Source organism: Tachypleus tridentatus, chromosome 9 (assembly GCF_004210375.1).
Source record: "Tachypleus tridentatus isolate NWPU-2018 chromosome 9, ASM421037v1, whole genome shotgun sequence".
Lineage (NCBI taxonomy): Eukaryota > Metazoa > Arthropoda > Merostomata > Xiphosura > Limulidae > Tachypleus > Tachypleus tridentatus.
In genome coordinates, this window is record NC_134833.1 from 51,461,501 (window position 1) to 51,485,527 (window position 24,027).

At 32.6% G+C, this 24,027-nt stretch overlaps 1 protein-coding gene across 1 annotated transcript in view; it reads right to left on the reverse strand.

The window, feature by feature from the left end:
- LOC143225243 (unhealthy ribosome biogenesis protein 2 homolog) overlaps positions 1–24,027 on the reverse strand; it is a 69,216-nt gene that overhangs the window by 33,465 nt on the left and 11,724 nt on the right. The window contains exons 3-10 of the mRNA XM_076454303.1: positions 23,796–23,912; positions 22,908–23,042; positions 21,119–21,253; positions 16,992–17,128; positions 16,216–16,330; positions 15,085–15,176; positions 10,153–10,267; positions 8,782–9,063 (exon numbers count right to left, since the gene is read on the reverse strand). Coding sequence (XP_076310418.1) covers positions 8,782–8,994 — 213 coding nt within the window. The 5' untranslated portion in view covers positions 8,995–9,063; positions 10,153–10,267; positions 15,085–15,176; ... (3 more) ...; positions 22,908–23,042; positions 23,796–23,912. The remainder of the gene's footprint in view (positions 1–8,781; positions 9,064–10,152; positions 10,268–15,084; positions 15,177–16,215; positions 16,331–16,991; positions 17,129–21,118; positions 21,254–22,907; positions 23,043–23,795; positions 23,913–24,027) is intronic.

Consider the following 24,027-nt stretch of genomic DNA (forward strand, 5'->3'; position numbering starts at 1 on the left):
ACTTAAATGAACATACAAAGGCATAAAATTCTAAAAAAAAAGGTAAATTCTTGTAAGTATTCTGATATAATACATTACAAATTACAAAATATTAAAGTTATTTGTATTTTAACACACATAATATTTCATGTCTTTTATACGGTTTCGCTCTATTCCAATCTCTCATTGGAAATGTTCCCATGAGTTGGATGAATTTCCTGTTGATGGCTTGATGAGATAACCTAGCCATATTTCTGCCTCACATCCTGTCACATGACAATAGACTAAACACACATAAAGGATGCACAGTTTTTACTTAACATTGTTAAGAATACTCACTTATTTCTTGAAAGCAATGGTATTTTTAGCCTAAAAATGGCCTACACATTTGCTTGCATGATATCTTTTCATTAATCTCTAGCTTCGTGTGCTTCAAAAGTCCTTTGTATTTTACTAAACATATTTTAAATCTGACTTCTTAAGAATGTGAACACATTAATTTTATAAATAACAGCATGACATAAATGCTATGTTACTCAAAAAAATAACAATTACAGAAAGTTGGCAGAACTAACAGAATTTGATTCATAATCTTAAAAATGGTTCATAAAATTACTTCAAATGAAATTAAAACATGAGTTATTTCAGTAACTATTCAGCAGGTAGGTATTCAACATTTATTGGCACAAGGCTACAAGGCTATCTGTGCCAGACAAGATGTGGTACAGTATAGGTATAGGGCAATTAAGAAAAAAAGTAAAATATGTAAAATTAGGAACTGCCAGGAAGACTGAAGCAAGAAGTACACCTTTGCTGTCAGTCACCTGAAGTTGGCCTTTCCAGTCCTGGGTTCAGTTCAAAAGAAAAATAAAAACTAAAATGTGTAAAATTAAGACTTGCCAGGAAGACTGAAGCATCAAGATCAAATTTGCAGTCAATCACCTAAAGTTGGCCTTTCCAGTCCTGGGTTCAATTCAAAATAAAAATTGAAATGTGTAAAAGAAATTGTGTTAAAACCTTAAATGTGTAAAAGAAATCATACTAAAACACTATATACTCCGATACAAAATCTTAAATTAAGTGTAAAAGACCAATGGTTCTTAAAAATGTAAAAAAATGAGCACCTAGAACATGGGCCAAAGTCAAGGGCAAACCTGCCTTACAAATATCTTTAAAATGGTGTCGTCATTCTAGAGTGTAATGATGGCATTATAATAAAATGTGGATGATTGTAATCTGAGTGCCACACAGACCACACACTGGTGCAGCAGAACCAGATAAAAGGAAGTGGTGGGTTAAAAAACTGTGACCAATAGCCTTGCCAAAACAACCTACTCTCTTTGATCCTTACAGAAGCAAGAGGGCCAAAGACCAAGAGAGGGTTTGATTTGAAAAAGTTTGTTATTGTGTTGCTCATTCCAGGTTGCCTGCCGCCATCTGGTGTACAGTCTGGATTTGATAACTGGACCATAGTCCATGTATGGAATGGGTACTGGGATGATAGATCCAGAACAGACAGACTGCTGCTCTGTTGGTCAGCTCATTCCCACAAATACCAACCTGACCTGGTATCCAAAAGAATTGGATGGTGACAGATGAGAGAGAAAGATGGGCCAGTGTGTTTTTGATATTGATAAGAAGAGTGTGGTGACTATCATGGAATAATTCCAGGGCAATAGACAGCTGAGTGAGTCCGTATATATTGTACAATTTATATATTGCATTATTTCAATATGATTTAGGGCAAGAGAGATGGCATACAATTTGGCAGTGAAAATTGAAACTGTAGAGGGGAGTCTGTGTGCCACAATCAAACTGTCACAAACTATGGCAGAGCCCACTGAGTCACCCAATTTGGAACCATCTGTATAAAGAGGAATGGATGGATCATATGAAAGATGTTCAGCAAAGAAAGAGTGATATTTTCAATCGGGTGTATCTGCTTTCTTCAGATGACTCAAAGATGGGTTACAATTGGGGACAGTAATTTCCATAGTGGAATAGGCTGATTTGAAGAAACTGCAATGTTATTCAAGGATAAATCCAATTTTTTAATTGTGCCTAGATATGGAGACTAAAAGGAACAATGGCAGATTTTCTGTCATTAAAAAATGTGGTCCATTGTGGTTTTCAGGTAGGATGCTGTAGTAAGGATTGAAGTTTGGAGAAAGTTGCAAACAACAAATATATAGAGGGGGTTCATGAGGTTCCACATACAGACTTTGTACAGGAGAAGTACGAAAAGCTCCAATGCAAAGCCAAAGCCCCTGGTGATAGACAGGATCCAACATTTTCAGTGCTGAGGTTCTGGAAGAACCATAAGCCACAGACCTATAGTCAAGTTTAGATCGAACGAGGGCATGATAAATTTTAAGCATGGAGTATCGATCTGCTCCCCAAGAAGTAGAAGAGTGGACATGGAGAATGTTCAATGCTTTTAGACATTTGATATGAAGTTGCTGGATGTGCTATATAAAATTTAATTTACAATCAAATATAAGACCCAAGAACTTTGCCTCAGGGACAACAGGAAGTGTAACATCATCAAGACAAAGTTCTGGATCTGGGTGGATTCCCTGTTTCTGGCAGAAATATATACAAATGATTTTAGAGAGTGAAAGTTTAAAACCATTTACCGTGGTCCACATCAGTATCTGATTGATTGCAGTTTGTAGCTGCCGTTCAATAAACCTCATGTTTGATGACTGACATGAGACATGAAAGTCATCAACAAAAAGACCATTTGCAACTGTAGGGGGTAGCTGTTCACTGATGGCATTAATCTTTATAATGAAAAGTGTGACACTCAGAATACAGCCCTGAGGGACTCCAAGTTCCTATGGGAAAAAATGAGAAAGTGTAGAGCCCACACAGACTTGGAATCAGCACTTCATTAAGAATTGCTGGATGAAAAGGGGTACGTTGCTACACAATCCATACAAGTGAAGGTCTCGTAAGATGCCATATCTCCTTGTTGTATCGTAAGCTTTTTCTGAATAAAAAAAACAGTAACAAGATGTTGTCGCCTTAAAAAGGCTTCTGTGATTGACGTGTTGAGGTGAATTGTGAATTAAGTAGTCTATCATAGAGTGTTGTCTTTGAACCCACAATGAGTAGGTGAGAGGAGGTTGTTTGATTCAAGAAACCAAATGAGGTAGGCATTGATTATCCTCTCTAAGATCTTACTGAGACAACTTGTCAAAGTAATAGGATGGTAATTTGAAGGAATTGTTGGATCCTTCCCAGGTTTCAGAATAGGGAGTATGGTAGCTTATCGCCAAGCATCTGGATAGACATTTTCCTGTCATATCCGATTAAAGACAGCTAGGAGAACAGTAAGAGAGTTCTGGGAAAGGTGGCGTAAGATCTCATAATGTATATTATCAGGTCCGACTAATGAATTGCAAGTTTGAGTTCCATCAGTGTGAGAGGACGATTGTAGTCATAGGAATGGTCAATTGAAAAAGGAAAGAGGCAGATGCACTGCCTGTGTTTTAATGGCTAAAAAAGGAAGGGGATAAGTTTGAAGCGCTAGATAGACAAGAGAAGAAGTTCCCAAGAGTATTGGCAATGCTCTGTGTATCTGCAACTTCGTGGCTATCAGATATTAAGATAGAGGGGGGGGGGGGGAGAAGTATATCTTCCACTCACCCTCCAGATCTTAACCCATATAACTTATGTGCTGATAGTTTAAGAAATGCTGGAGGTGTATTTATTCCAAGATTCCTTCTGGCTTTGATGTCTTGCTGAGCACATACACGGGCTTGCTGAAATGCAATGCAGTTTGAGAGCATGGCATATCTTCAAAATTTATCCCAAGCATGTTTCTGAGTTTTTCGTGTTATAGAACAGGCAGAATTCCACCAAGGGCAGGGATGTCGTGGGGAACATGTCGAGGTTTTAGGGATGCATCGAGTAGCAGCTTGTATAATGCTGTTGGTTACTGCTGCTGTACAATCATCTATGGATGATTTACATAAGATGGCAGGATCAAGTTCCCGAGAGAGTAGTGAAAGAAAGCCAGTTGGCCTGGACCAACTTCTACCAAGGTACATGGGTTGGATGGTACTGATCATGGCCAATCTCTTATAAGATGATGAGAAAATGATCACTACCTCGTGGATTGATGTTAACCTCCCAGGAAAAGCGAGCGAGTAGTGAAGGGGAACAGACAGAAAGATCTATAACTGTAAATGACTGATCAGGTGCATGAAAATATGTGTAAGAGCCAGTATTGAATAGAGCCAGGTTGTGGTTCAGGAGCATATGGTCTATGGTGAGCCCTCTCATATCAATACAGGAGCCACCTCAAAGGGGATTATGCCAATTGAAATCTCCCAAGATTAAAAATGGGTTTGGCAGTTGCTCAATGAGGGTATTGAAGTCTTATTGATTATAATGCATTTCAGGTTAAGGTATAGAGAGCAAATAGTGATGGTACAACCCAAGGAGACATGAATGTTATTGTACTGTACATACCACACTTTCAACAAAACATAAGCTTATAACAGGTGTTTTGAAATTATGTTAGTCTGTCTCCATTGTATTTCATTAATCATGGTAGTTTTGTACTTTGTACGGATATTACAAAACTGAAAATATGACATGAGTTTTCATATTGCTTCCACGATTTTCAAGATAGCAGCAACCATGAAACAAGCTCTGCTTCATTCTGCTGAAAACATTTTGTAAGAAATATTTGTTGATAGGGACACTGAATCTGATTGATTTGGTGATGATTCAGATGCAGAAGATGTAGAGGATTCCAAGGAATATAGTACAGATGATGAAAATTGACTCAAATAATAGCAATGAATTGAGTGATTTGACACGGATGACCTAAATGCACATGTCGGTCTAGGTAGGTCTAATACTGGCAGATAAAATAGTGCTACAGCTGGTTATGCAGAAGCACCTGGCCATGGTTGAGGTCATCCCCATGGTAATCAGGACAGGGAAAACAACTAATGTGGACAGACCTTAAGATGTTCAAAAATTCATTGGTATTCCAGCATAAACATTAGACCAGATAACACAGAGAGCTGCCTTTAATAGTTCAATTATTTATTACTAATGAATTAATATACAGTGTTTTCAGAGTAGCAAATCTTTATGCTTCACAATTTTTCCAGGAACATTAAGATTTGAAGAGATATTCCTGTGCTAGATGATAAAAGATTTTACTTCAAACAAATTTTGCCAGTTTTTAGCCCTTCTCTTCAACATTGAGACTGTAAAAAAATATAGAGATTCAGATATACTAACAGCTTCCCTTTTTCACCCTCAAACTATGGCAAGGGATGTCTACTCATACTGAAGTTTATCCAATGATAACAATGCATGTCTGAAGTTGTCAATACTGACTCTATAAAATGTGGCCAATTTATGATTACATTGTAAACAAGTTCAAAGCTGTATATACTGCACATAAAATACTGTATCTTGATAAAGGAATGCTCAAATGATGAGATCATCCAATATTTTGTGTTTACAATCTGCAAAAAACTGTCAAATAGAGGAAGAATGTGTAGATCCTTTCAGAATGTACTTGTGGATATGTTTACAACTACAACCTGTATTCTAGTGTTGGCAAAATGCTGCAGTAAATCTGTGATCTCCTAACATATATGTATGGGTTTGGCAACAAAGTATAAAGATGATCCTACCTAACTTTTTGCTGGAAGATGAACAAAAGATCCATATGCCTGGAACTTCAAGACTGAACTGAGATGCCTTCTCATGATGTGTGGCATACAGCTGACAAACTGCAGAAGGGTTTGATGGTTTTTCATTGAGATAGAGATATGTTAGTGTGGAAAGACAAACAGCCAGCAAAAATTGTCTCCACACTTTATGATTTCAGAAAATTGAACACTGGCAAGAAAGACAAGGACAATTACCCAATTAAAAAACTAGATTGTGTGCTTAATTACAATAGATGCATGTATTGCATTGACAAACTTCATCACATGGCAAAATACTTTCCTTATACATGGAAAACACTGATATGAACAAAGAAATTTGTTCCATATACGAGGGCTGTTCAAAAAATACGCGGACTGTTTGAATTGCGCCGCTCCAGTTAATTCCAGGGGAATCTGCTTGGTGTCTCTAGGTTCGCACAGATCAGCTGATTACACCATTTCCTGATTGCAGATATCTTCATTTGTGTATTAGCTACGCGGTTTTAAGTGAAGTGCGATTTCAGAATGAATGCCCTGAAGGAGCAACGACTTGCTGTGAAATTTTGTGTTAAACTTGGAAAATCTGCAACTGAAACTTTTGCTATGCTTAACACGACTTACGGTGATGTTGCTATGAAGCGTACGGCATGTTTCAAGTGGCATGAATGTTTTAAGGATGGTCGACAGTCCATTGAAGATGATGAGCGTCCTGGCCGTCCTTCCACGTCAAATGACGACCCACACGTCAACAAAATCAACACCCTGGTGCAGGCAAATCGACGTCTGACTGTCAGGGAACTTGCTGAAGTGTGTGGGATATCAGTTGGATCTTGTTACGAGATTTTGACCGAAAAATTGAAGATGCACTGCGTTGCTGCGAAATTTGTGCCTCAGAACTCGTGAGTTTTTGGCCAAACACTCGATCACTGTTCTTCCCCACCCCCCTACTCACCTGACCTTGCTCCTTGTGATTTTTTCTTGTTCCCCAAGCTCAAAAGACCTATGAAAGGAAGAAGATTTGAGACGATTCCCGAGATTAAGGCAAATGCGACAAAGGAGCTGGAGGACATTATAAAAGAAGCGTGCCAGGACTGTTTCAACAAGTGGAAACACCGTTGGGATAAGTGTGTGCGTTGGGAAGGACAGTACTTTGAAGGGGTCCCAGACCTGTAACTTCTAAATAAAGTACATTTTGTTTTATGACATCAGTCCACGTATTTTTTGAACACACCTTGTATGTTTGAACTTTGAATGGTCAACTCGTACATCTTGTACACTCAGGATAATACAAAGAAAAACTCTCACTGCTGAATTTCAGAATGGATGTAATTGATTCCATTCTGGAGGAATTTGAATCCGATAACGAAGAAGTGCCCCAAGATGCAGCATATGTTCAAATACGAAAGACTGAGACATGTCTAACTGGTGGACTCAAAGAACATGAACTTGGGCCATGCCACCAACCAATAAAAAGATTCATGATGTTAGAAAAACATGTAGATTCAAAAAGTCTTGAGATAATACCATATAACCTGAGGCTTTCTAAAGATGGACCTTTCTTCTTCAGGGACAAACTGGGAGTGGTGGTGTAGTTGAATGAGCGATATATATATATATATAAAGGGAGTTTAATGACATCATGAAGGTCATCCAGTTTTCCAGGAAATGTTTATTTCTTCATGCATCATTGCAAGCATTTTGTTTCCAGTAGAACGTAGCTAATGGCAAGAGTGTATGTGAAAAAGTGTTAAGGATATTTTAATTTAGAAATAGCTAAATATATGTATATTTAGAACTATACTTAGGTGTTTAAGTTAAATATAGGTGGCCCCTGGAGACTGACTGAGAAAGATATACTAATCAATTTATAAAACAGGTATGAAAAATTATCTTATACAAATAGTAATGTTTAGGAAATTCAGCTTTCGTATTACATGAAAAAGCAGGCAAAGAATAAAATTATTTTTCTCAAAGAGACGAAATCAATGAACAAAGATCACTGATTCCAGGATCAAGATTAAATCTGAAAGATTGAACAGTGTTTAGATTAGCAATCCAATAAGCTGCTTTTATTTCTCTATCTGCTTCAGTTTTGAATCCTGTTTCAGTGCCAATGAAAGAAACATTGGTTATGGAATGACCAGGTTGGTTAAAGTGTTGAGCAACAGGGAGATCTTTTTTTCGTGTTAATAGAAGATTTATGGTTGGTAAAATGATCTTTAAGAGTTACCTATCTATGTTGTACATATTGGTGATTGCATTTTTTAAGATAAATGGTGGTTTTTGTTTCACAAGTGATTTCTTTAGATATTTTAAAGTTCTTTGATCATGCTTGTCAGAAAATGAATCAGTAGTTTTTATGAACTTGCAGGTTTGACAGTTGGCTTTATTGCATGGACAACAACCATTTTTTTTTGTGGGGGGATGTAATTCACTTTTGTGTGAACAAGGATATCTTTTAGAATTCAGCTTTTTCAGAGGAGACAACAAGAACTTCAAGAAATATCTGTTTAAGATGATCATTGAGCTGTAGGAAATGAAAATATGTTTCAGAATTTGTGAAATATTTCTGAGTTCAAACTGGCAGGTAATAACAAGAGGTATTTTATTTGAAAGTTTTGTACTCTGATTTAATATGTTTTTCCTCTGAGTGTTGTTAGCCTTTTCAATTCATCTGTTGAGTTCTGCATCTTTATATCCTCTTTGTAACATGGTTTGTTTTAGATCTTTAGTGTGTATTTTGTAGTTTGTTTCATCTAAGTTATAGGGTTTTATTTCATTTCAACCAATAAAAAGAAATGCTCTACTAATCCATGCAAGGGAAATGCTACAAAAGATACTTTGTTTATACTCATTTTTATCACCAGGTAAGGCATTCTTACTTATGTACATGAATATTCATTACTATGAAGAACTGAGGGTATTACTATTTCAAGTGATGAGGTTGGCAGCTTGAAATCATATCTTTTCTCACAAATCTGTTAGCCAGATGGGGCTAAACTTTGAAAAAGAGGTTAGCAATGAAAGTGTTAATACAAAAAAAAACATTAAAAATTTAAATTACACATATTTTATTCTACTTTATCACTAATATTCTAATGAAATATGTATGTCATACCTGACCACATTGTATCCACAATACTTGAAATACTTTGACAATTGATGGTTCAATAATCAATGGGCTCAGTTTTAACAATGCTTCAAGACACTGAAATAATGCAGGGCATTTATTTAGCTTAGTGTTGTTCAATAACCATTCCAAAACGTTCTGACACCACTGAAAAAATCCTCCTTTTTCTTCACTGGACTGCAGTATATAGCTAGTTTCCATCTTGACCTCTGCACAACTCCTGAGGATTTCTGCTATTCCTCTTATCTTCAAATTAATGGTGAGGTTTACCTAATGACAAATAAAACAAATATAAAGAATATTATGTTATTACAAGAACATACAATCTACACAATCTTTTCTGATAAGCTATAATAAACATAAAACTGTAGTAAATTTTAGAGGACATAACTCAATAATCTTTTTTTTTCTACACATGAACAATATTTCACTTCACATAACTCTGTACACACATCATATAACTGTTTTAGTTATTCTTTTTTTAATAATACAATATTATGTATTATTATGAACAATTCTAAACAATATCATACTTAATATGAAATGAATAGATGATTTAGAAAGTTCTAAAAATTATATAATAAATTCTATTAAAATCTTCATGTGAAATCATCCACTCAGAATTAAAAGAGTATTAAAATCTACAGTACTGAAACAAAATTCAGTAAATGTTTGGAAAAGTGGAGTTCTCTAATGCTTTATCTGGAAAAGATATGTTCTTTTGTTTTAAAACAGTAACAAGAGTACCTTCTAAGACTTCATCTGGCAAGAATGTGTTCTTTTTTAATGAAGAAGTTTGAAAACACGTTTTAGTGTTTGTTTGGAAAGTATATGCTTAGTTATGCAAAGGTCACCTGCAGCATCCATTCCCAATTTTGAATTGACAGATTAGAGGGGAGACAGGTAGTCAGCATCACATACCACCAACACTTGGACTATGCTAAGCTAAGTGATTTGAAAACCACATTTATGCACCCACTGTCCAAAAATGGGATGCAAAAACTTGAAACTGCTATAAATGCTCAACTTTACATTTAAAATTATATTAATATTTCACACAAATTTTACTCAAAAAACAAAAGTCATTCATTAAGTAATTTATAATGCTTTAACTGTTTTTCTTTTATTAAAGAAACTTTGACATATATTATCTAACTTCTGAATGAGTATGAAATGTTAATTTTCTGTCATTTACTTAAAATATGCAGTTACTGGATTATTTTGATTTATCAACTTCTGAATAAGTACTTTCTCATCAGTAATTACAACAATGATTTCTGATGAACAGTCATGAATGATTATCAAAACAAATGTTTTCAAATTGTGATAAGTTAGTTTGTAGACATGACATTACTTTACCTTTTGTTGATGTGCAAATAAGGAATACTCTGGAGAAAACTGAGAAACGACTTCAGTACCAATGATGTTGCACAGCAAAATAGCCAACTTCAAAAATGGATAATTATCAAATTTTCTGGAAAGACATATGTATTAACTTCAGAATAAATAAATAATAAATAATATGCTAGAGTTAGAATAAAAGTAAGCTTTTACATCTCACTTCAAACTGAAAATACTGTTGTGTTTTACTTGTCAAAAGCTACTATGTTATTTTGGAGTTTATAGATTTATTTCACAATATTTGAGCATGAGCAATTGATATTTCATGACTTAATTATCAGATATATTTCAGTTATATTTGAATATTACTAACCCTTTTTAGTATGCAAGTGTACAATTTGTTACCTATTTCTTTTAACTCTTAATAACAAAATACTAAAAAATCTACATAAATACATGTAGATTTAACAGAGAACTTTGGCAAAAGAAGTGAATAACTTACATTCACCATAGATACATTCAGTTACTCACTGGAGAGATTGCAGCAAAGTATAACATACCACAGAAATGTGAACAGGTACCTTTACCACTGGTGAATCAAGTGCTATCTGGGGATACATTCCCCCACATTTATCAATGGAAATGACCAACAATGCCACAGACAATGCATGAAAAACAGCACAGTAGAACCACATATATCATACTACTTTCTTCTCAGTATAAAAGATTCTTTACTCAGAAATATGCAGATTTCTGAAAAATTCAGCAATAAAGGCACAATAGCTGGAATCCCACTTTAAAGTAGTGTTAAGACTGGTAAAAAATTACCTATATTAGTGTTCTTATGAGGGCATTCAGACACAACTCATAGAGGATGATGTGAAGTCACATCCATGGGAAACTGCAACACATCTGTACCAGGATACAGTTTTTGCCCACACTAAAGATAAGTGTCTCTAGCCTGGGCAGAAAAATGATAAGTCCAACCTGTAAATGGATGCACCACATGGTATGGAGTGGCTAGGTGCAATACACCACATTTGATGGGTAAATTCCCATCCAAAATAACACAGCATTGGGTATATGTCTATCTACCAGTCCACAGTTGGAGAAAGGTCCCAAGCGTCCTCACCTCAAGATAAGGAAGTAGAAGAGAAAAACAGGAGAACACTCATCATTTACACCTAGAGAAGACCACTTCCTTTCTCTTGACTGAGTAGAAATGGACACACTCAGGAGGAAGCCACCATGATTCATTATCTCAGCAGCTAGGAACTGGTATGTAAAAAAAAACAACCCTGTATTCCACTAGGAGAGGGGAGAAAACATGCAGAGAGGATTCCAGAGGAATACAAGGCATTAAGAACGTGCCATGAGTGACTACAGAAACCGTACCTTGAAAAGCAAGCTGGTCTGGGTTTATTCATTGTTGACCAGAAAGCTAAGCAGTAATTCCAACATCACTTTACTCATAATAGTCCCTGAAGGTGGTACTGTCTAGAAGACTCATCAGTTACGAAACAAGTTATTGCAAAAAAGCATCAGGCAGTCTTGAGGTACACCCTAACCCATAGGTGAGCATTATAGACTATAAATGTCTCACAGTGCAGATTTAAAGTTACAAACACCTGGACAGGCAACATTTGCCTCAAAGCAGGATTCAGTAATGCAGAAAGAGGCTACTGAAAAGGACACAGATAAAAAATTAGAACTTAATCATTTGAAGCTTTATATGAGGTATAGAGAATAGTGATGAGCAGCTAACAATATCCAGACAAGGAAGTGACAGCAAAATGATGAAGATTACACACAACAAATGTGTGAGGTGTGGTCCACAGGTCAGAGTGCATGACCTCAAGCAAGGGTAACAGTAGAGAGATCTCAGGTGGAAGAGGAGTTCCAAGAGATAAAAAGCCAGGAACAAGTACCACAAAAAGAAGCCATGCAGACAACATAACAATGAAAAGCTTACAAGAACAGAGGTGAGCAACAGATGGAAGGGAAACAGGTGTGAACATGCTGTTTCCCTCTTGCATCAAAATTGTGTTTAGGGAAAAAGCATATTTAAGATAATGGAGAAAACAAAAATAGTCATAAAGTATGTGGGAAACATTAACAGCAAACACATCTAATACACAATGTTCACATAGAAAAAGGAGTAAAAATAAGTCTTGAGGTAGAAACAGTACATAGAACAAGAAGCTAAAGCTTCAAAGGAGGGTGAGAGTAATAGCCTGTCAGAAATGGATAACACTTTGTCAAAGAGCCAGGAGAAAAGTTGAAAAGATAGGGAACAGGAGAAGCTATGACACAGAGAACAACAAATGGAAAATGCACTATTTATGCTTGTAAATAAATAAAACGAAGAATGAACAGAATTAGAAAGAAAGAAGACTAACTACAGTCCAGACCTCATTGCAAGGAACTAGACAAAACTTATGTATGAGATGTAGTGTGAGCATTGGTTGATGAGCCAGGAGAAATGAGATTGTCAGAGAACAGATTGGAAAAGAGGAAGCAACAGGGAAGGAGATGACTGAAGAAAGTGAAAACCACAACAGGGCTGGCCATAAAGGAATGATGAGAAGGGCCCAATGAGTAAGTGGTTTGAATAAGTCAAAAGTCTTGGGGAAAAAGACAGGTAGGAAGGTAAGCATACCCATATGGATTGAACCAATTCTGACTAAACCCATCCACCACCAGGTGACCAGGACAGTAGAAGTTTGGTACTGAAATGGGTAGCATACAAAAGAGAAGAATCCACCTGGGAACACAGTCACTAGAACATCTAAGGAGTGAAAGACAACTCCATTGGTAGAATTTTGTGAAGACAAGAAAGCCAGTCTTCATAAAGATTCAGAATGCCCAGAATGTGACAAGTAAGAAGGTGAACATGTTGAAACTGAGCCCACAAAAGAAGTTTGAGCATTAAAATACAAAGTGAATGAGATCAGGTGCCCCTTGCCAGTTGATATAAGAAACAACAATCAAACTTTGAGAATGAATCAGGATGAGGTGTCATCTTACTACAGGAAGAAATGATCCAATGCCCAACAAACAATCTAAAGCTGCAAAAGATTGATGTTTAGAGTCAATTTTACCATAGACCAATGGCTGACTATCTTCTAAGAATCCAAATATGCTCCCCCCTTATCAGTGATCTATCCATAAAGAGATGAAGATCAAGGAAAGTAATGCCAATTGATGTGTTGTCTCAGGAACAAATACCCTAGAGAAAGTGAGATCTGACTATGGCTCAGGAGATGATAAAAGCCACACATAAGAATCCAACTCCCAATACACCAAAGCTGAAATTTGCTCAGTCAAACGTATAAAGCCAAAAACCACAGTAGTGTTAAGAATGGTGGAAAAATCTATACCAGAAGTAGTAGTAGTTACATTAAACTGCAAGTTTATAATGTGAGTAATACTTTCCATAAGAAAATGACAATAAATTTAAAGGTAAAGCAAAAAATGCAATGTAAGAAGTGAAAAACAAACAAACAAACAAAAACACAAATGCACTTGTAAATGCCAAATCAAGAAGTGATGAGTGTAATCTCCAAGACAGATGGAGTTGGCTGCACTATTGGTAGAAAGTTGCCTGCTCATTTGCATACTTTAACTCAGCTATACCAAGCGTAATTACAAGAAATTAGGTGGAAGCCTCAAGGCTAGCAGCAAGAGAAAAAATGGCATGTATAAAGGGCAGTACAAATTTAGGACAGATACTATGTAAGAAAAAATATGATATTGTATCAGAAACAGAAGCAAGTTGTTCATTTTCCATTAAAAATTTAAATTTTATTGTGCTATGAAGAAGGTTAAATTTTTGAAAAATAATGTTGACAACAACTTCAGTAACTTGTTCAGACAGAGAAGATATTATTTATGTAGTGTAACCATGAAATCTTTATGTTATTCATGTCTGTTAATGGAAGTAATTCACTTTCAAAAAAAAGAAAGAAATGTTGCTTAGTATTGGGAATGACACTCTTATTGTCATTTTCTACTTTTGTTTCAAATATTGAAATGTTTTAATATAGATTTTGATTAATGAAATGAAAGTACTAATCAGTTCTGAAAATGTTAGGCTTAATTCAGGTCGTTTTTGTTTGAAAATTCTATTGTTTATTGACTGGAACATTAGTAAATAATGCTCAAGCATCAAAACTTACCATTTTACACTCAGTTGGCAACCTAAGATAGAGCATCACTGCTTGTTTCAATAACATAATGCTAACAAAATAAATTCATAATACAAGTCTTTTTTCTTAATTTATAAAATTTAATTTTCTAAAATTTGTTTGTTAGAATCATTTGTTATAACTTTAAACTTTTAATTTACATCAGATACAAGTTATGTTTTCTCTTAACCACTTTCCAGTATGGTAAAATTTAAACCTCCAAATTTATTTCTGTGTGTCATCATTCTTCACACAAATTGATATAATCTTTAGTATAATATTCCCATGAAACAGCTTTTCAACTACCATGTTAAGGTATTTTACTTAATTACAAATATTGAATTCATTTTTAAAAACAAAAAACTAACTGAACAAAATAAAGTTCCATTAGCTGTGATTTTAACTGATTAATGAACAACACTCAGTTTTTCTCAGAATAACTAAATCAGTTAAGTAACAATTAAAAACTGTTTTCTTTACAAATATCTAAATGGACACAAAATAGTTTCTTTTATATGTTATTTCATTGCCAAAAAGATGAATACTTGAAAAATTCATTCAGCAATTAATTTTAACCAAGATACCACAAGCAATCTTGCTGAATATTTCTGATTTAGGTAAAATAATGATAGAAAATAAAAGAAAGCATAATCAAAAATTTCATCCAAACTTATTCCTCATGAAAATAAAATTCTGAAGTCTTATAAATATAAAGCACTCTTATAAATTTTACACCTAAATATTAAAAAAAAAGAAGGAGAACCTTGTTTTAAAAGCAAAGCTTTTAAGAATCTCAGGTAGGAATTCCAATGTAGAAAGCTTCAAAACATCAGAATTGATGGTAGTACATGCCGACTGAAACAGAATTACAAGTAAAAATATCAAAATACTTAAATCTCCTGAAAAGTAAATTAAAATATAAGCACACTGAAAAGTCTTCAATGTTAAAACAAATATTTATTGAACACTGGCTAAAATAAGTATAATTTATAACACATGTTAGCCAAACAAACTGATGGCTGAGTTTTGATACTTAAGCTTGCTTATCAGAGTAGAAAAAGTTAAAGACAAATTATCTTACAATAGTGGATGTAGCATGTATGTCAATATTTAGGTATGTAATCAAAACTCCTGAATCATCTACTAAATGCCATCAGAAAGAAAAAATCCAAAAAAAATTATATGTTAGATATTCAAGATTCAGACAACTAGAAAAATAACTGTGTTGTATGCAACAACCATTTCTTTATAACAGAACACAATTTTAAATGTACTCTCCTCACAACAATAACATGACTTTCACTAGGACTGTACGTGAAGGTTTGGTTAGGTCTTTATTGATGTAATTTTTTAAATGTATTACTGAGAAAGTAGAGGTTATTTTTAAGAAAACTATTACTTTTTCAAAAAAACTATACTACTTTTAATGTACAGTTTATATGAACAATATGTATGAAAATTTTGAGCTCTGTACATTGAATCATCTTGATACAAGTTGTGAATGACAATAAAAGCACAATCCAAACACCTTTCTCATGCTGTACTTCCCAGAAATTTTTTTTTCTATTATAGAAAATGTTTACTTTTCTAAATTTTTTTTTCAATGAGGTTTGAATACTATGATTAGTAATTACTTGCATAAACAGCTGCCTGTAGGAGAGTGTTTCTGCTAATAATGTAAATGTTTCAGTGACTTGTAGACATATGCATTTCTCAAGTCTGTGAGAAAGAGCTTGACAAAGTGATCACAACTGATTTCCTGAAATTTTTTTCCTAAAAATGTCCAGAACTTTTTCACTATTTACTATAGATTTAACTAAATATTTCTATTCCAAAAATACATCTAAAGAACAAATCTGAGGAAAACATTAAACAAAAAATCTGAAATACTTACTTCACCATTCAACAGAGCCACAATTTTTTCAAACAAGATTTCAGGATATTTGTTGTTACTCTCACGTTCAGAAGAAGAACCATTCAGAATTCTCTCAAATTTTTCTAAATGATCCCTGCCAAGTTATTAAAATTGAATAAATTATGAATAATCAATGAATAAAAGCTTTCAAAATTCATATCAAAACTTTTGAATCTTTTTGAAAAAGCATAACAATTTCTAAGTAAGATGAAAATTTCTCTTCCAAAAACGTTTCCCTAGAACATAATGTACTCTTCTATGGATACTGAGATATTTTCATATAAAAGTATCATTACAGTTGAATGCATTATGTTGATACATCAAACAAGAGGAAATAAATAAAAACAATCACATTTTAGCTTTAAAACTAATCATATTTATTTGTTTTCACAAAAATTACATCTTTCATAAACATGAACCAATATCCAAAAGGACTAACCAACAAAGATGTTCTCATATAACTTTTTATTCTTTAATCCAAATTCTAAGTCTTTCTTTTCTTAAACTTACTCTGGATTTTTATTAAATGGTCAACTGAAATAATCTAGAAATAATAATAACCGATTAAATAACAAATTTACTGTAAGTTTCTCACACAACAATGAAACTTCATAGGATGAGTAAAAATATCTTAAATGATGAATTATGTCATATGTTGACACTTCACAACATGAAGATTTATTGAATATGCCTTTATTATGCTGATAAATTTGAAAATGTTAAAACTGGGAGAAGAATGAAATTTTAAAACCTACCTATGAAAAATGACATTGTTGACAAAAAGGCTAAGTCTTATCACACTATTTTTCAAGTTAAGATGTTCATGTTTTGAGGTTTGAAGATGAACAATGATGACTAGTTCAAAAACTTCTTTAATGATTTGGACCACGATCTAGACATACAAGATTACAAAATAAAATGAAAGATGCAAATACATTTTACTATAAAGACCTGAAGTGAAATTACACTGAACAACATAAAATTTGCTACTAGAGAAAACTCATATGATTTGAGATAATATGATGGTGCTAATTTCAAAAATGTAGTCAGAATTTATCACCTATACATTTTGATTTTTTGTAATATATCAATGCTTTATCCATATTATGTGAAGTACCATGCAATCAATTCAGTACAATAAATTTATGCTGTGAAATTACGTTTCCTTGAATAATTAAATGGATAAATTGCATATATTTTTGATAACTTCAAACATTGACTGTATTGTATTGGTGTAAAATGCTAAATATATTGTTCATATATGTTTTTGTCCTTGATATAATCATAGTGAAATGCACCACATTTGCTTCATTTCTATGCTCAACTTCTTTATTTGGGAATGATAAAACCTTCACCTGTTCAGTTTGCTAGAACATTTGAGAAGTTCCTTGACTGAGCACAGAAGGGGTGATATTAGACACATCTTTCTTACTCTGCTTCCCTCTGTGCACAGCCAAAACAAAGTCTTATCTTCATCCTTGCATCTTATGTGATATAATGAAATTCTACAAAACTTTGTTCATTGAAATTTTTTAAATGCTACTTCTATAAACATAACTTTTTTTTACATATTTCAGACAACATTTGAAATGCTGTCTACTTCCTGGTTAAGTAAAGTCTGAAAGTGCAAAAATCAACCAAACAGCTTCCACTACAATTGTGAAAACTATATTACAGTTTCATGAAGAAAAAATACCAGACATGGTATTTTGGGTGTAAAACTGCTGACAAAGAAGAACATGGAGCTCCTCATATGTGGTGTACAGTTTGCACATCTGGACTGACATAGTAGCTGAATAAGAAAAGAACAAATATGCAACTTGCAGTTTCCATGATATGACATGAGGTCATGGATCAAACTGACTATTATTTTTGCATGACTAATGTATACTGAGGAAAAATTAAACAATATATTAAATATCTAGATATTGTATCTGCAAAGAAATCAGTAACTCATGGGAATAGTCTTGCATTGCTGCATCTGCCATTGAATTGGGAAACAAAAGTTATCCTGCAAAGAAGACAATGAATAATCTTCATCCTGTTTCTCTAGTAATTCTATTCCTGTAGCACCTCCTCATATGACCACACAAAAATAACTAAACAATCTGATTCATGGCTTGTTTCCATCAAAGCAGCACGAGGAACTTCATGGCTCTGATTTACAGCAATGGAAGATATTAGCTACAGGAACAAGAGTTCCAATTTACTGAAGTCACTATCACAGTCTTGTTTCTCACTAGAGGATGCAAGATACTTTATGTTTCTGTACACATTTTGATGCATTCATGGAAGAATTAGTTACTGAACATCATTGTTAAGAATGGAAACTTTTTATCAACTCATTTAAAATTAGTCTGAAAGCTGTATTTTTGCACAATGGGGACAACAAGCCATTTGTTCCTGTCACTCATGCTGTGAAAGTGAAAGAAACTTATCAAAGCATACATATTATACAACCTTAAATACAATTTTCAATAAATAAATAAAAGTTATTAAAGAAAAAATTATTTTCACAATATATATTAAAATATTTTGAATAAATCTATCATAACTAGAGTTGATCAGTATTTTCCAACATGATTTTTATAATCAGTATCGTCAAATTACTCAGAAACAGGTATATTTCTTCTAGTAGTAGAGAAACTGGTTTTTTTTTAGCATTATTTGTTAATGTTGTATTTAGTAAGTAGCAGAGCAAGATTACAGTTAACTAGATAAATTGCTAATAAAGTTTTTATTTTTTATTATATTTGTGTAACAAATATTAGTTTTAAGTTGTATGATGTGCAATATTACAAATATATAAAAGTTAAACAAATATTCACATTTTTCTCTATTCTTTAAATGTAACAGACATTTTTAAATTTATCAATTTATTACATGTTATTTGTTAAAAAGTTCTAAATTGTGATTGTTTAGTTTCAACTGAGGCTAACCAGATGAATTATCTTTCAGAGAAAATAATTTGCTTTGTTGGTTTACTGAGTAATATTGAACATTACCAAACCTTGTAAGATGTTATTGAATTAACACGAATGAAAGTGAAGTCAGCCAGCAAACTAATATTGTCATGGTGTAGTAGACATCTCATTTGCCTATTGCTGTTAGTTTTATTTCAATTTGACCTTTTGTCAGGATGCTAGGTTAATTTCATGTATGTCTCTCAATATAACAGTTTCTTTCATTTTCTCCAGAAAATAGTAAACATTTATTTGTATATTACAAGATAAGGGGTTAGATATATTACAAAATTTGTAAACTTTTTGTAAAGATTACAAGTTTTTGTACACAAAAAATGAGATTTTTAATGGAATATTTTTTACTAAAGATTTGTGAAAATATACTGAGTTTGTTTTGTTACTGGTCTGAGTGCAAGGTGATTCCATGTTATAATTAAAAAAACTACTTTTAGTCCCAAACAAATCAAATATTATTTTTGTAATCTCTAAAACTTCCTAAATATGTTTCAAATGTTTGTTTCCAGTAATGCTTTTATTTTATTTTCTATCCCCTAACTATGTGAGATCTGTTATTTCACCAACCTCATAGCCATCATAAAAAAATTAGAAAAAAATATAAATTATATTTTATCATGCTAGAATGACTACACATTATAACACAGAAACACAAATGTTTAGTCCAAGAAGTTTAAGTTTCATAATACTATATACTTATTATTTTTATTATACTTAGCCTCCAGTCATACCTAACCAACATTAAACTTGCACTCATGTTATGTATCCAATAATATAAAACTGATCTTTAGTTTTCTCTGACTTGGCTGTGTTTTAGTGGACTAGTATTTTGTAATATACAGTCAAATTTCAATTACTATATATTATGCATAAATATAGATTGTATCTATTTAGAAATAAATTATTAAACTTATTTTTCTAAAAATATAGAAAATAATTCTAGAAGTAAAGAAAACAATTATCTCTTCTTGCTACGACCTTTGAACTTGGTTGCTGCTGGACAGAGGTTGCTAAGCCTTTTAAAATTTTGCACACGGAAGATATCAATCAAATTTTTTTAGGTTTTATATAAACAGTTGAATAACAAAAAAAACATAAACAACTCTACTGACACCACACAATTCCACAATAATTAAGCTTAGTAATTAAGATGTATTTAGGTTTAAAAAATATGAAACTTCAAGCAGACTAAAGACACAACCAACCTTTTGAAATCTTGTTTCGAAAGAATGTGGTCACCTTTTGTCAGATTAAAATGATTGTGAAAACCACTAGAAAGACATTCTAAGCTGTCAATTGGTTATTCACATGTCATATATTGCAACCATTTCCAAAAATGGAAAGAGGTGAATGGGAGCACTGTGTTTTATTCATTACACAAGTCATATCTCAGCAAAATAATAAAGATATGAGGTTCTTATTTTATATTTTAGCTTGATAATATTGGTAATTTGAATTCCTAATTTGTACAAAAATAGTCTTAGCATTTTGACATCACAAACATCTAATTTTAAACAGTTCTGCATTAACATAGCACATGACTCACTAAAATCTATATTTAAGTGTGTTATTTTAATATTTACTTTTAAATTAAGAAATTAATAAGTTATATAATATAAAAATTTGAACTATAATATATAATTTCATTCCAAACTTGACATAAGTTCATAAAATAGTAGTTCAATAAACTTTTGAATGCAAGTCAACAAACATGATGACATGGCCTTTGACCCGTTGTGAAAGAGTTAAATAGCAAAATGAAAAAAATGTGTGTACCCCAGAAAAATAATTTTAATATATTAATATACATATAAATAATTATCATATATGCCTAACACAAACAATACAAACACCTCAACCTGATTTGTTTTGGTCATACACATCTGACATGAACAAACAAATACCTGATTTAGTTTTTGTAATGATTCCAGTTGATTAACAACTGTATCCAACAAACTAGAAATTTCTTCAACAGTGCTGCTGCTCCATGTTTCATCCACCAAAATTACTAGCTTGAGAACACCTGCTAATAAAGACACCTGCAAAAAGTGTATGTGATTAACTAATATTATAATGTTTTAGTTCATAAAACATGGCATAATGTGTGACTTAAATTTTACATAACAATGAATACATCTATGAGAAAAGATCAAAACTTTAATCTCAAGTAAATCCCAAATTGGTAGAAAAGGTATATTAAGACCTTTCTCCACTAAAACTTTCTTTTTACAGACATAGCAGATTTAAAATACAGCTGATATATATAGTATGAATTTGGGGTGGTTTGCCGATGAAATGATTAAATATACTGTAATCATGTTAAAATAAACTGATCATAGAACAACTGAAAAAGGCTGTAAAAATAGATGTACCATGCCACATAATGATTTAGATAGCATCAATTAATATGTTAAAGCTTTACCTAAAGCTTAGCAGGAAAGCAGAGTTTTTACAAATGGAATACAAACAGCATTTGGTCTTATAAACAAATTTACCATTTGACAAATACATTGTATATTTATGTCTGCTTTCACATTCAAAGGAGACTTAACAAAGGGTTTCAATCAGAAAAATTTAATTAATTAAAACTTTCTCCCAAGTAGTTAAATAGAAAAAGAGATTTTGATTAGGACTTAAAATTTAAACACAACACATTTTTATGCAGAAACAAACTTGTTATTACAAAAATGCATCAAAAATTCTTCCCTTACTTGCAAATCATATAGAAAACGGAAAACAATTTAGAGTAATTACATAAATATTTCTTAATATGACACCAACAGATTTGGAAATTTTATTGTTGTTTTGTTTGTTTTTTGAATTTTGCACAAAGCTATTCAAAGGCTATCAGCACTAGTCATCACCATCCATTGCCAACTCTTGGGCTACTCTTCTACCAACAAATAGTGGGATTGACTGTCACATTATACCACCCACCCACCTGCAGCTGAAAGAGCAAGCATGTTTGGTACAACGAGGATTCGAACCTGTGATCCTCAGATTACGAGTCGAACACCTTAACCCACTTGGCCATGCCGGGCCAGACATTTTATTGAAACAATGCTTCCTGAAAACTGGAGTTTTAAAATTCTATAAGAAACTGTGAAAAAAGAAAACAAGTATTTAATCACAAGCAAAACACAAATTAGTAGTCAAAAGACAAGATTATCATAATTGACAAACTCTATAGTAATGTTAACCTAACCCAAAGCATGTACCTCCCCCAAAGGACAATATTAATTAGGGTAGAGTCAATTAATAATTTTAATGTTTTTTATTAACAAATATAATGAGCAATTACAACAATACACATAGTATTTAAATGCATACCCATGTATTACATTTTGTCACTTAACCTAATCTTTCATTCATTCAAAAAAGACGGGGAGTATGAAAGAAATATTTATTTAAAGGATGTGTAGATGACAAAAGTTTGGGAAATGCTGCACTACAGGATTAATGAAAATATTTCATATGAACATTTAATTTTACAAGTTATAAGACAATGTTGTTAATTTACTAAAATATTAAAATCAATAACAGGTAATTTAACAGCTGACCAGCTATATCACATTCCATATCTTTCTTTCTTTGTCAGATTTCATTAAAACAGTAAGTCCTTCCAATCAAATCTTAAATACAACACATATTTACACATACATCAAAAAACAGTGATTCAATTACAATACATACTAGTAGGTCAAACTTTAGAGAAAACACCGAAGTCACTGATGAGGATGAAAGAATTGTCTGACAACAATGTAATACAATACTTCCTAAATTTTCTCTCCAGTCTTTCTCAAGTTCTTGCACTGCTTCTAGAATTACCTAAACAATTGTGACAAAACATTCTGAATAATAAAAAAGTTAACAAAGAGAACATGAATAAATAAGCATATTATTATCAATAAAAGTATGTGTTACCAAAGCTATAACAACAGACATTATTTATAATACTCTTACCATACTTTATTTTTCTCATCTGGTAGACTCAAGATAAAAAACAGTGAGACAAGTTTTTCTAATATTTGAAATATTAATAAAACTTTTATAATCGTAACTACAAAAAGTACTTAATTGCACATAAAAAATAAACATGCTTTTCACTGTTTGTATATTATTCCTTATGCTCATGGAATACAATTTTAAGAATCTCAGTTAAAATTTGATCTGAGTTGGTTGTATAACCGTTGTGTCATGTAAATAATACATAGCACATCAGAAAACATGTCCTTTATATGCATGTAACAAGTGATTAAAAAGACTCAAAATGAGACAGTGTTATGCAAGAATGTTAAGCTTGATATTTATTATCAATGGTGAAAATATAACAAATTATTAAAAATTATGCATTATAAATAAAAAATAGTGTTGTAATTTTTTATGAGAGGGTTTTCAAAACCTTGTGGTTACCAGGGTATAACAAATCAATCAATTTATTTTAACATAGCATCAGATCCATAAAAATATTATTATTATTATTTACTTAGGAAAGACAGTCATCTTCCAAATGAAACTGAAATATGTAATAAACATTTCAGAGGTGAAGCAGCAAGAATTTAGTTAACATATGAAACTCACCTGTGCAAGAGAACTTTTTAAAAGTGGCCTGTTTTTGTATTACATTCTAATTCTAATATTGAATTGAAAGATTCCCAAGTATGTAAATTTTCTTCTCTTCTTTTGTCATATTTGTCTCTAAAAAAAACCCAGACATTTTACTAGTGTAATAGGTATTAAATAAACACTTATGTGAAATTTGTTTATTAATACTATTAGCACTTATATTCAACATGAAATTATCGACATTCAT